A 13,117-nucleotide genomic window follows, 5' to 3' on the forward strand; every position below is an offset into this window, starting at 1 on the left:
CCCAAAATAAAGTTCAACCATACAGCACCATTCTTTGAAAACAGACCTGAAAGTGAACAAGCTTAGCAATGTTGGGATCCGCAATGTACATTTGGTGCAACAGACAACAGATAAGGCACTGAACTTCTCGAAGGTTACAAAGCAAATTGTCTTCTCCTTCCTCCGTTCCCTTATTTGGAGTACTGCTGGTAATGACATTTTGAACATTCCTTAACAAGGTGTCTGGACTGACACCCTTTGTTTTTTCCTCTTCAGTGGGTAAACAAATCTCCAAGAGAATCTGGACAGCTGCACTATCCTACAAGCAAATTAAACAAACAAAAACAAGTCAATTTAAGGAGTTTTTGAGAAGTTTGTTTGAAATCAAATCTGACTTTTTTTTTTTTTTTACATTTACAGAAGTTATAAAAATAACTATTTCTTTAAAAAAAAGGGGGGGGAATACGTCTAGGAAAAAAGGGAGCCATCTATAGGGCAATGGTTCTCACTTTTTTATGGTCATGAACCCTTTTAAGAATCTGAACAAAACTATACACCTTCTCCCTATAAAAATTAATACATGTAAACAAACATATTGCATAATTTCAGGGTGGTCACATATTCCTAAGGCAGACCCATGCACTCCAGTTTAAGAACATCTGCTGGAAGAGTATTCTGATTCAGTGACATCCAAAACAGACCCTAGAGAAAAAAAAAAAAGGACTTCTACCAGAAACTCTTTTTCTTCCTCTTAAACTCCTACTTCTCCCAGGATACTAACCTGTATTCCCCTTCTTTTTCTCACCTGGCTACCAACTAATTAATTCCTCTGAAGATGGTGGTTTTGCAATGCAAGATTCCATCTCACCCATTCAATCTGTACAACTAAATGTCGCTCAGTCTTGACTTGTCGCACACACACAAGCTTGAGTGTGAAAATAGAATAGTATTAGATTGGTGCAAAAGTAATTGCGGTTTTTGCAATTATTTTAACCTTTGAAATCGCAATTACTTTTGCACCAACCTACTAGTTTCTTGAAGGATGATCTATTTGATCCCCCTACATGTAAAGGAGAGTTATAATCACTCTCATCTAGCAGGAAGGAGTTAAAAATATATATACATATTTTATATATATATATGTGTGTGTGTATATATATATATATATATATATATATATATATACACACACACACACATATGACATGTATCTCTGAAAGACAGCTACTGCCTGAAGAAAATAATTCCTTGATCAAATTGTTTAAGAACTTGATTATACAGTAAGGTTAGCCTTACATTATAATAATTTATAAACTAACGTTAGTTTTACTTTCTAATTATCATTCTCAGGTTGATGGGTTTTTGGTTTTGTGTTGCCACTGTTTTGTTTTGTTTACATTTGTAGACTCTGGAGCCAGAATGCCAAGGCTTGAATCCTAGTTCTGCCACTTACTAATGTATAACCTTGAGCAAGTCACTTAACCTCTCTGGGTCTCGTTCTCCTTTACAAATGGAGAGGATAGGACTCCATACCTCGTAGGTTGATTGTAAAGATTAAATGAGTTAATATACATAAAGAATTTAGAATAGCACCCAGCATATAGTAAGCATTATATAAATGTGGTAGCTATTACAATTCTCAATCCCTTATTTGACATTCTGAGGGCCAGATTTATTTTAGAACTCAGAATTATTTTTACTGTAATATTATATAATACCTCCACTAGAGACTAGGGTAGCACACTGTAATCAAACACTGTATTAATATTTCTGCAGGAAAACATACCAATATTCACATTAAGTGGGATAAAGGCCATAAATAGCTTCACATCAATTCAGGTCAAGTTTTGTCACAAATGAGGTCACACATCAGGTCTGGTTTTTCTGCCAATTGAATTACCAAAAATATGCTTCAGTTTTCACAGCTTTTGGATTTCTGTATTACAGATCAGGGATTGTGGACCTATATTATTACTCTAATTCTCCTATTGCCAATGAAAAGATTTCAGAAAATATATTTTAAACTAAGAAAAACATTTCTACTTTGAAGACCTCAAATTGTCGAGCACTTAAATCATCTCACATCTCCTTTACTATTCAAAATGACCACTTAAGGCTTCGGTGTAATTCTATACTGTTATAAAACTTTTCTAAATATAAAACTGAACCACTTATATTGTCATAGTATTTAATCACTGCCTGACATTTTATTTTATATATATATGCACACACATATAGAGGGTGCCGGAAAAAAGTATACACATTTTATGAAAGGAAAAGACTGTATTAAAATTACACTAATGGTAACCATTTTGAGCACCTCTTGTAATTACAGAAGTCAAACATGACTTGTAGTCATCTTTTGTTATCGATATATTGAGTATTACAATTCTGATAGTTTTTTCCTTTCTTAAAATGTGTATACTTTTTTTGGCTCCATTTGTATATATACACATACTTTTTGTTCTATTTGTGTCCACTATTTAATTTTTTCCCACCATTTGATTTTCAGAAGCAAAAGTCTTATATTTTGTTAAAATGTAAATCTTATTTAAGTGTCTAGTGAATCAGTATCATGAAGATTATTCCTGATTTTACTAATGCAGTCCATCGATATTCAGAAGCAAAGGAAACATCATTATAGTATGTTCTGTAATGAAAGGATGCACAATATGTCACCATTATACATAAAGGGCATACTATGCCTTCTATTTAACTGATTATATTAACAGGGACGCCCTTACCCTTTTTGACTAAATTTTACTTTTTTACCTGAGCAGCCAGTAATGCATTTTTCAATTCTTCTCTAGTAACTTCTGGGCCATCAGTTTGTCCAACTAAACCTAATGTATTATTCTGGGAAGGCCTATCCTGCTCTGCCGTTTCCTTCAGATGTGAACTAAGGTAGGCTTTGGACGCAAGAAGGTATCCATTCAACATGTGTAGAGTAATATCCATCAGTGGGGGGCATCTAAATACAGAAAGAAGAAAAAGACAGAAGAAAGAATATAAATTTATAAATTAGCCAGAACGTGATCAGTTTAGTTTAAATAATTAGAAAAACCTGAAAAAATATAAGTAGTAGTATATTGTAGGCATCATTTTGTTCTTTTTTAAAAAACACTGTTCTCAACATGTTTTCCATATTAACATGCACAGCTGCATGTACCTCATTTGTTTTAACTGTTGGGTAGCATTACATATGTAGATTACAACGCCCATCCTCCAGAAACTCTGATACAGAATGTCTAGAGTGAAGCTTGAGTTTTTTTGAAAAAAAAAAATAAGTACTCCAGGTGATTCTTATCCTCAATATTGGGAAACACTGACACAGCTTATTTAACTACTGACATATTTTTTCCACTATAAATATTTACATGTTTACTATAGAAAATTTGGACATTTCAGAAAAACCATTGACATAGTGACAGACATTTAAGCTGTTTCCAATGTGTCACAGTTGTAAACAATTTCTTTGATTCTCAAAATATAACTCTATAATAAAAATGAATCTCAAAAGACACATACCTGTGTACCCTCTGATCACATCTTAGGACAATGAGAGGATCTATCATCAGGTCATTCTGAGTATACTTTTGTTGTCGAACAAACTTGATTGACGGTTGAAGTGCATTAACTGTCATTACCCACAGCCTGATGAGAAAACAATCACACGTTCAAAAAGAGCTATATTATAATTGAAACTTGTAGCCATCTAGTCCTTTCTATCTTAGAAAGATATAGTAAGGAAAAAATAAAAAATAGAAAACTGGTTTAAATGAACTTCAAAAAAATTAAAAACTACAGAAATCTAACCTATTATTATGTCTCTAAAACAAGCAAAGATAAAACAGTAAACAAAATAATTTCAAAAGTTTTCACCATTATAATGGACTAATCATGGCATATAAAATAAAAATTAGAATTAAAACCTCAGTAATACCATACTTGCTGTATGACTCTGTCAGTGAGTCTCTCTGAACTGTTTCCTCATCTATAAAATAGGAATATAACACCTATAAATGAAATACCAAACACTTTGAAACTGTATCTGGCCCCACAAATTAAATAATTATCTATATTTATCATCATAAAATTTCAATGTGAGATGCCACTTTAAGATGAGACATCAATAGACTATAAAAGTGGTTACTTACTAACCTGATTGCACATCAGAATTACTGAGGGACAAACCAATATGGAGGGTACCTAATCACTTAGTGAAGCCAGCAGTTCACCAGCCCCACTTCACATATAGAGCTTGCCCACTCTTAAAAAGGAATGGACAGCCAAGAATCATCAGAAATTTAAAGAAAGCTTCTACTTTGAAAAAAATTAAAATATAGAAAGGAAAGGGACTCCGAAGAAACAGAGAATGTAAGAATGAGAAGAAAAAAATTTTAAACCTGTAATTAATATCCTTAAAGGATATAATATTTCACATTTGAACACAAGAACGGGAGGCATTTAAAAATATTCAGATAAGTCCTCTTAGAAATTAAGAATGTAATAGAAATTTTACTTAAATTCAAAGGAAATATCAGAAAATAACATTGAGGAAATGTCCAAAAAGTATATTCAAATGATAAATTAAAAAATAGAGTAAAAAACTCAGAATTATGTCTCAAAATAAAGTCCAAATTACAAAAAATTCCAGAAAACGGAGGTAAAGAAATTATTGAAAAAATATATACAGAAAATATATACAGAAAAAATATATAAAGAAATATTAAAAAAATATACAAGGAAATGTCTTAGAAATGAAGGCATTAGTGCCCAGACAATAAAAAGGCCACCCAAGTACTCAGCACTATGAATAAAAAAAGACCCACACCAAAATACGTCATCATGAAATTCCAGAAAACAGTGAAAGAAAAAAACCTAAAACCTTTAAGAGAGAATTAACAATGGCCATATACAAAGGATTGGGAAGTGGTATAACATCAGAGTATCCAACAGCAGTAAGGGAAGCTCTAATTCATTCAATAGAATGAAGCCTTCAAATCTCTGAAAGGAAAACAGCTAGAATTCTATATCTATGCTAAATAGCAATCATATGTGAAAGGAATAAAAACCTTTTCACACATGCAAGTCTCAAAAAAAATAAAAAATAAAAAAAAATAAGTCTCCCAAACACTTTTCTCAGGAAGCAACTTGAGTGTGGGTTCTACTCACTAAAATGAGAAATTAGACCATGAAAGAGAAAAACATGGAATCCAATAGAGAGAGACAAAAGCAATTCCAAGATAGCTACTGTGCAAAGCTCTGAAAGGAATGTTTTCCAGGAAAACAAATGTTATTAATGTATTATATAACTAATTGTAAAGTAAATTTCCCCTTAATAATGGAGTTTGGGGATGAATTAGTTATTGATGTTAAAAACAAAAGAAAACAAAAACAAAACAAAAAACCCCCGAGCAAATGGAAAAGAGGCAAGCATTAACTCAGGGTTTGTGTTTTGGATGTGGAGCAGGGCAGACATATAAGAAAGAAAGTATAATCAAAGGATATCACATAGGTCAACTATAAATAATACTTAAGCAGTTATAATAATATGCACACTGCATATTGCTTTAACCAAAAGTTTTGACATAACGTGTTGGGAGAAATGGAGAAAGGGAAAGTGTGTGTTGGGGGAAAAGGGACTTCGGAGAAAGCAGGTAAGAGTGCTAAATCTTCATCTTTCATAGTAGGAAGTCAAAAGATAATTTCTAAACTGGAAAGTCAGGAAATCATAGTAATTATAAGGGTATTATTGTGAGGTATGGGGAGATATAAATGCCAGAATAAAAAGATAAAACAGCTGAGAATAGTTGTCTCTGAAGAGTAACAGTCTAAAATGGGAAAGTGTAGACAGACTGTATATACTATTTAACTTATGTGCATTTATTAATTTGATATAAGTTAATTTACTTATAATATAAAACTTACTTATAATTTAAAATTATTTTTAAATTTAAAAAGCATAAATATTCCCAGACCTACTGAATCAAAATCACAGGTTAAGTCCAGCCCAGTATTCGTTTTTTAGAGCTGACCACGTGTTTCTGTACAATCTATAGACCAGGAGAGGCCCGTTTGACTAAAGACAAAATAATTAATCCAAAGTTCTCTAAACTTTACTGCACACTGAAATTACCTAGAGAATCCTCAAAAAAATACCAGTGCCTTACTTGTATCCACAGACATTCTGATTTAACTGGCAAGGGTTTCACTTGGGGATCAGGAGTTTTAAAAGCTCTCCAGGTAATTTTAATGTTCAGTAAAATTTGGAGCCACTGCAATGGCGATCACAACGGTGACCTAAATCACAATTAGGCACAATGACTATACACGAGGGCTCGCTTTTAAAGAACTTTCTCAAGTTGCAAATACTTCAAGGTTCCTCTCTGTTAAGATAAATTTTATTCTTTCCTTAAAGTTATAACAACTGTTTAATTAATGGTCTTCAGAAAGGATTTATATTGCCAAATATTCAACAATTTTGTTTCAACATTTAAGTTTAGGTTACTGTATATAATCATGGCTATATACTTATCAATTACACTGAAATTACCTTCTAGGCATCACAGTATTAAGAACCATCCATAGTTTATTGACCGTTTGAAGAATTCGCCGCGGAACCCCTGAATTCAACAGCTGGTTCATATTGGAGGTTAATACTTCTGCATATGGTATAAGTTCACTGGCAGAGAGTAGAGTCAAGTGTTCTAGAATCTGCATCACTTGTGTGTGACTTACTGGGACAGCTGAAAATGCTAAAAGGAAAACTTAGCAGTCATAATCTAAATTCTATACAGCTTACCAAATAGGATGTAATATTGCTCTATCACACTATAGGCCAAGCAAATCAAGAAAACAGTATTGCTTAAATACAGGAAAACTTTCAATCCTAACCATAGTTTTGGCAATACTTAAAATAAGGGCGGTAAGAAAAATTCATGTTAAGTGTACTTATTTCATAAAGAACAACAACAAAAAAAATCTCATTTTTAAATCACATTAGTTGACCCAAAGACAAATGTCATTTCCTTGGTGATTCAGACTGATTTGAAAAATTGGTTGAAACAAGAAAAGATACCCAAGTGTTACTTTTGATAATAACATTCATTTGAAAGATTCAAACTTCTTGATACCTTCTTCTGGGTGTTCTCCTTTATAGGCTATAAACACCCAGCAGATTGCTGATAGGAGAGCACATCTAGAATTGTGCTTTTCAATAGAATAACCACAAACCACATCTGGCTACTGAGCACTTGAAATGTAGCTGGTCCAAGATGAGATGTGCTTAAGTATAAAATACATACCAGATTGAAAAGACTTAGTATGGAAAAACAGTAAAATGCCTTATTAATAGTTCTTTATATTGATTACATAATGAAATAATATATTAGACATATTGGGTTAAATAAAATATTAAAACTAATTTTGCCTGCTTTTAACTTTTTCAATGTGGTTACAGAATAGTAAAATTGTATGTGTAGCTCTCATCGTATTTCTATTTGACAGTGCTGAGCTAGAACATTATCCATCCACAGCAAGTACATTGCTCTGTTCCACAGCCCTTACTTCTGACCAATTTAGGACCTTCCTAAAAGCACATGACCCGTTTAGTGACATAAGGTAGGACCTACCAGGAAACAGAAGCAGGCCAAAAAGAAATAGTTACAACTCCTTAAACTCAGAGAATTACTTAAAATATGTTCACCAAAACATTGTTATGCCCCCAGGAAAATTATGCATGATTTTAACATTTCAATGAGCCTAACATTTCTCTGTACTACTAAAGGGGTAAAAGGATTTTCAATTTACTATACCTTCTTGGAGTTGTTCAGGAGAGTGGTTTTTGGCATTATTAGTCAGGAGCATTCGCCTTAACAAGGCGTGGGTCCCTGTGATTTCTTCTTCACAAATCCAATCATCCACAATGCATAAATGTGGGTAGTTAGTTGCCAGGAGACGTAATAAAGCAGAATGCAACCCTTGAAAACGTGTAAGAAGTCGATTGGATTCTTCATTCTTAAACACAAAAATCTTCTATTTTCTCTCTCCCCTCTCCCTTTCATTTTCAGCAAGACAAAGGAATTTGCAATTCTTGTGCATGCATACTACAGTTTGAGAACTGTTCAGTAGTTCAGCTAGAGAATATGCTTAAATAAAGATAACCAAGTGATCTGATACACAGGAAGTTGGAAACTACTTCTTTTATCAAAAGTTTGCAAGCTTTCTTCTACACTCTCGAAACATAAAAGTCTCCCTTCAGGAAAAGTTGTTTGACATAGCAGTAGTTCAAGAGTTGAGGGAGGAGGAAAGAAAAGAGGGAGAAAGACTGTCCGTTTGGGGGAGATCATATATGGTTTGAAAAAGGCCTACTTCAGAAATTCTGATAGGCTTATTATTCTACAAGAGAACATGTCCTCCTCTCCTCCAACCCAATTGAGAATCATTGCTATAGGTGGGTAAAATTAAAACTGCCCACTTTTGAGTACCTAAAGGGTCTCAGGCACTTTATGTACATTTCCTTATTTTCCCCTAACATTCCTACAAGGAAATCAATATTGTCTCCATTTTACTGTAAGGAAATAGGATGAAGACATTTCTTAATGTTCCGGAAGTCACACAGCTAAGTATTATGTCAGCCAACTGAAGCAGTACTGCTGATACCCTCAAGGGGGTGCCTCTGTCTTCCTTCAAGACCGGTTAAGGTCAGGGTTTCCAGAGGGAATTCAGGTTGGGGGACTGGGTGGACAAGGGGAAGAGAATTAAGAATGACAAACTTCCAGTTATAAAATAATTCAAGAGAATGGAATGTACATCACAGGGAATAGTCAATAATATAATAATATAACAACTGTGGTGATAAACGGTTATTAGACTTACTGTGGTGATCATTTTGTAAGGTATACAAATGTTGAATCTCTATGATGTACACCTGAAACTAATATTGTATGTTGTATGTAAACTATAATTAGAAATAATTTTTTTAAAAAAGAAAAAATAGTCTATTAAAGGTAAAAGAAGCTCAAAACAAATGGGAAATCTTCCTTCTATTAAATCAAAGTCTTGTTTGTAATCTTTTGCTTACAGCATAGTTTGGCTATTCATGACTATTGTGTAATATCAATGAGAAAATACATGATGATACTGTAAAAATGCCTGTTTAGATAGAGGAAGTACCACTATACTAAGTGCTTGACACATAAATACCTAATAAATATCGCTACTATACTATTATTATCATCAGAGTTATGAGTAGTAATAGTAGTATTAGTAGTAGTAAAAGTACTTTAGATCCAATCATTCCTTTATTATACAACTTAGATCAACTCATAATACCACTGCTTAGTACCAGTAGGGATAGCATCTGCTTCCTTTCTCATAAAAACTTAATGTTTCTGTTTGAAAAGACACTGTAACAAGCAAAAGTAGTATTTTAAAATTTAAATATCTAAATGTACAAGTATATGTACAGACTATCCCAAAAAGGTCACAAAAAATGTCTGCTTACAATAGAACAAATTAATCTACATTTCATAATCTTTTCAATAAAACATGTTAGTTGTCAAACGCTGCCAAATATGACATCATTTGTTTGATTATGCAAGGATATAATAAATGCAGACATCTGGCCAAAGAAGGCTCATGTTCCTTCTTGAAACCAACCATAAAAGAAAGAAAAAGAAAACTCCGAGCTTCAAAGAAACAAAAGAAAACCGAAACTGAAACATGACAAAGAGGTAGTAAATTAAGAAAAAAAATTGAAGTTCAAAAAATATTACTATATTTCTATTTGACAGTTTTACAGTAAAAATATTATAGTAATTCTATGCCATGGAATATTATGAAGCAATTAAAAACAATACGGTAGATCTACATGTACTGAGAAGAAAAGAGTTCTAAGACTCCAAGAGAAAACAGCAAATCTCAGAAGAGATAGAGTATACTACCATTTATAGTTTAAGAATTTTTACTCAGGTATGTATCTATTAGCTTCAACCATGTGAAACTGCATTTTTGTAGGTCAAAAAAAGTTGAATACCTGCAATTTCACATGGCTCAACCTGTAGAGAAAAAGGTCTGAAATTACACACCAAAACAAAACAGCTAGAGTTTGGGAAGGGTGGGTGATTTTCAAGGAGTAAGTTAGTGAGGGAGGTAAAGAGAAATTTCACTCCTGAATTGTTTGAATTTTTAACATTGAACACCTATTAAATTTTATAACATTATAAACAGAAAGATACATTTTAACAATAAATGTTAGCAGTAAAAAGCAAGTAAAAAAATACCTCCCAATTCCTGCTGCAGCCCTTGAGCCTGTCGAATAAGGAATTTGATAGGAATCTGATCCATTAAAGAAGATGAATATGATTTGGGCTTTCTTTGCATGGCAGCTGTCAGTCAAAGATAAAAAGCATAAGAAAAATAAAGTGTCAGATACAACAGAAATCTTTACCTTCAACCCAAATGGGAACATAAACGATGTCAACCACATTTAATTCACTTAATCTGTGAATATAGTTCATAAAAGATGAAGAATCACTACCAAAATAGTGGATACACACGAAGAACAAGAACATACCTAAGGGCAAGATCTGGAAAATGCCCCAAAATTGAAACTAATGGGGAAGAAAATCATAATGAGTGATAGAAGCCATCTGCAGAAATGCCCTACACTAAAAAAAAAGAAAAAAGAAAATTTGATATCAAAGTCAAGACTCCCAAATCTAATTAGGAAGACCAAATACAGTCATGACCACATGGCTTGAAGCTTTATGATTCTAATAGCCTTAAATTTAATCACAGTATATATTATAGTGGTGAACGATGTTTTAAAGGAAGTTGGGCAATACAGATTTTACATCCTTCTCTCACAACTTCTACCTTCAGCCAGTTATCAGTTCGATCCTTTTTTTCAGACAAGTCATCTTAATTTCTGTTCTTTTTCTGCTGTCCTAATTCAGTACCTACTCACCATTTGTTTAAATATCTATTATGGCCCAAGGTCCCTGACTCCAATTTCTTTTCTCTTTAATCCATCCTTCTCACTGCTGCCATAGTCCTCTTCTTAAAAGAAAGATTTGGCCAGATCATGTGTCTCTGGCTGTATGCTCAGAATCCTTCAGAGAATTCCTAAATCCAGCAGAGCACAGGTCCTCACTCATTGCTACCTTTCTCTGTTCATCTCCACTATATTCTATATGCCAGGCACTCTTACCTCCCTCTAAGGTACTTTGCTTATACATCACAGGACCACATGAGAATCTAAACAAGGATGTTTATCGTTTGAAAAAGCATATCCAGTATACGTATTCTTTTTCAAATACAAACCACAACAATGTAAATGTAAAGCTCAACAACTTTTTTTTTTTTTTTGGTTGAAGACAGTAAGTATAGAAATGCCAGGTGTAGAATTAAAGGTTCAGAATCATTGCCTATACAGACTATAAGCCTCTTGATTAGATATAATCCCCCTTGTAAATGAATAAATTAGCATCCTAGTTTTCCACACTAATCTTTTATGAATTGAGTAAGAATGTGTTTGAGAAGGTAGTTAAAACAACAGATTCCAGTGATAGTGAAATCCTGGTTCTGACACTTACTACTTAGCGAATTTACTTAACTTCCGTGTGCCTTAGTGTTTGTAAAATAAAGGTAACAACAGTACCTGTCTCATAGAATTGTGAGGGTTTACATGACATAGCAAGTGTAAAGTGCTTGAAGTAGTGTCTGGCTCACAGCAAGCACTCAAATGTTAACTAGTAGTATTAAGATCTAGAGTCCCCAACTTCAGCTTAAGGGTATCAACATTTAAGTTTCTGGACCTATGAAATTGAAGACAAAATCCTGATCACATTTTAATGATTCCATCAAAGAACTAACAGCCCATGAAGCCCTGCCGAAAGCAATTATTTCTCTTTAACATTCTGTGATAGACATTAAGGATCTTCCTAATCCTTTAGGAAGGAACTAAACTTGTAATTATGAAAGACCTATGAGAAGATCATTATACCATATATACAACATGAGCAATCACATTTCCATATTTCTTCCAATATGTGGCTTTCGAACCTAATTATTTAACCTCATCCTCAACAAAACTGTTGAGTACTTTGAATATGATTTACATTAGCCCTAGTTTCCATGACATTTTAATCCTTAAAAAAATCCTGTGGAAAACTAATTCACTTATGAAATTAGTGTAAACAATACGAAAGAGAGAAAGAAAAAAAGGTCAATTTTACCTGTTTAAACAGAGATGGAAAAAAATCATATTAAAAAAACAAATCAAATCTAGCAGCATACTAAAAGAATAATATACCAAGAGCAAGAAGGGTCCATTCCAGGAATATAAAGATATTAGTTATACAACGAATTATATAATTAGACCAAACAAATTATCTCAATAATTGTCAAAAAATATTTACTTGATAAATTAATTTCTAATGGTACTCTAAAAAATTCAGAGTAATTGACTAATTGACTAATTAGAAATTGACTAATCCAAACTAAATGTCAATCCCTTTCCTATAACAAGTGATAACTTGTTAGGATAAAATTATACAGAACCTATATTATACAGAACCTATATAAAATAAATTTTATTGACATAAAGGAAATAATTAGAGCAAATTAACTCATTCAAAAAAAACTTATTAAGTATTTACTAGGTATCAAGTAATATTCTAGATGCTAGATATGGTAGCAAAAAAACAGACAAAAATCAGCCTTCATGAAGCTTACATTTTAATTAAAAGGAAAAAATTGTTTCATATTCCTAAATGAGAAGACTTAAATTATAAAGATTTAAATTCTCTCCAAATTAATCTATAAGCTTAAGATAATTCTGACCAAAATCCTAATATAATTTTCTTTTGTGGAATTTGACAAAATAATGAAGTTCATGTGAAAGAGTAAATAAGTGAGAATAGACAGATATATTGAACAAGAACCTCTGTTCTTGTTCACACAATGGTGAAAGGCACTGGAAATGTCTGCCATAAAAAAGAAAATGCAAAAAGAGACATAGGTTTGTAATAAAACATCAGTATACATCAAAGCAACTTTCCTAAGTAACAGGAAAATGATAGATGATTTACTATGTGATGTTGACAAATAGCCAATTAGAAAATTGGCTCTG

The 13,117-nt window shown here is 32.7% G+C and overlaps 1 protein-coding gene across 3 annotated transcripts in view; it reads right to left on the minus strand.

The window, feature by feature from the left end:
• Positions 1 to 13,117, minus strand: part of INTS2 (integrator complex subunit 2) — a 43,811-nt gene that overhangs the window by 4,153 nt on the left and 26,541 nt on the right. For all 3 annotated transcript variants that reach the window (XM_081029862.1, XM_081029864.1, XM_081029863.1), the window contains exons 16-21: positions 10,266 to 10,370; positions 7,797 to 7,961; positions 6,536 to 6,737; positions 3,508 to 3,633; positions 2,752 to 2,950; positions 47 to 298 (exon numbers count right to left, since the gene is read on the minus strand). In XM_081029862.1, coding sequence (XP_080885988.1) covers positions 47 to 298; positions 2,752 to 2,950; positions 3,508 to 3,633; positions 6,536 to 6,737; positions 7,797 to 7,961; positions 10,266 to 10,370 — 1,049 coding nt within the window. The remainder of the gene's footprint in view (positions 1 to 46; positions 299 to 2,751; positions 2,951 to 3,507; positions 3,634 to 6,535; positions 6,738 to 7,796; positions 7,962 to 10,265; positions 10,371 to 13,117) is intronic.

The sequence above is a fragment of the Rhinolophus hipposideros genome, assembly GCF_964194185.1.
Source record: "Rhinolophus hipposideros genome assembly, chromosome: 20".
In the NCBI taxonomy this organism is placed as follows: Eukaryota; Metazoa; Chordata; class Mammalia; order Chiroptera; family Rhinolophidae; genus Rhinolophus; species Rhinolophus hipposideros.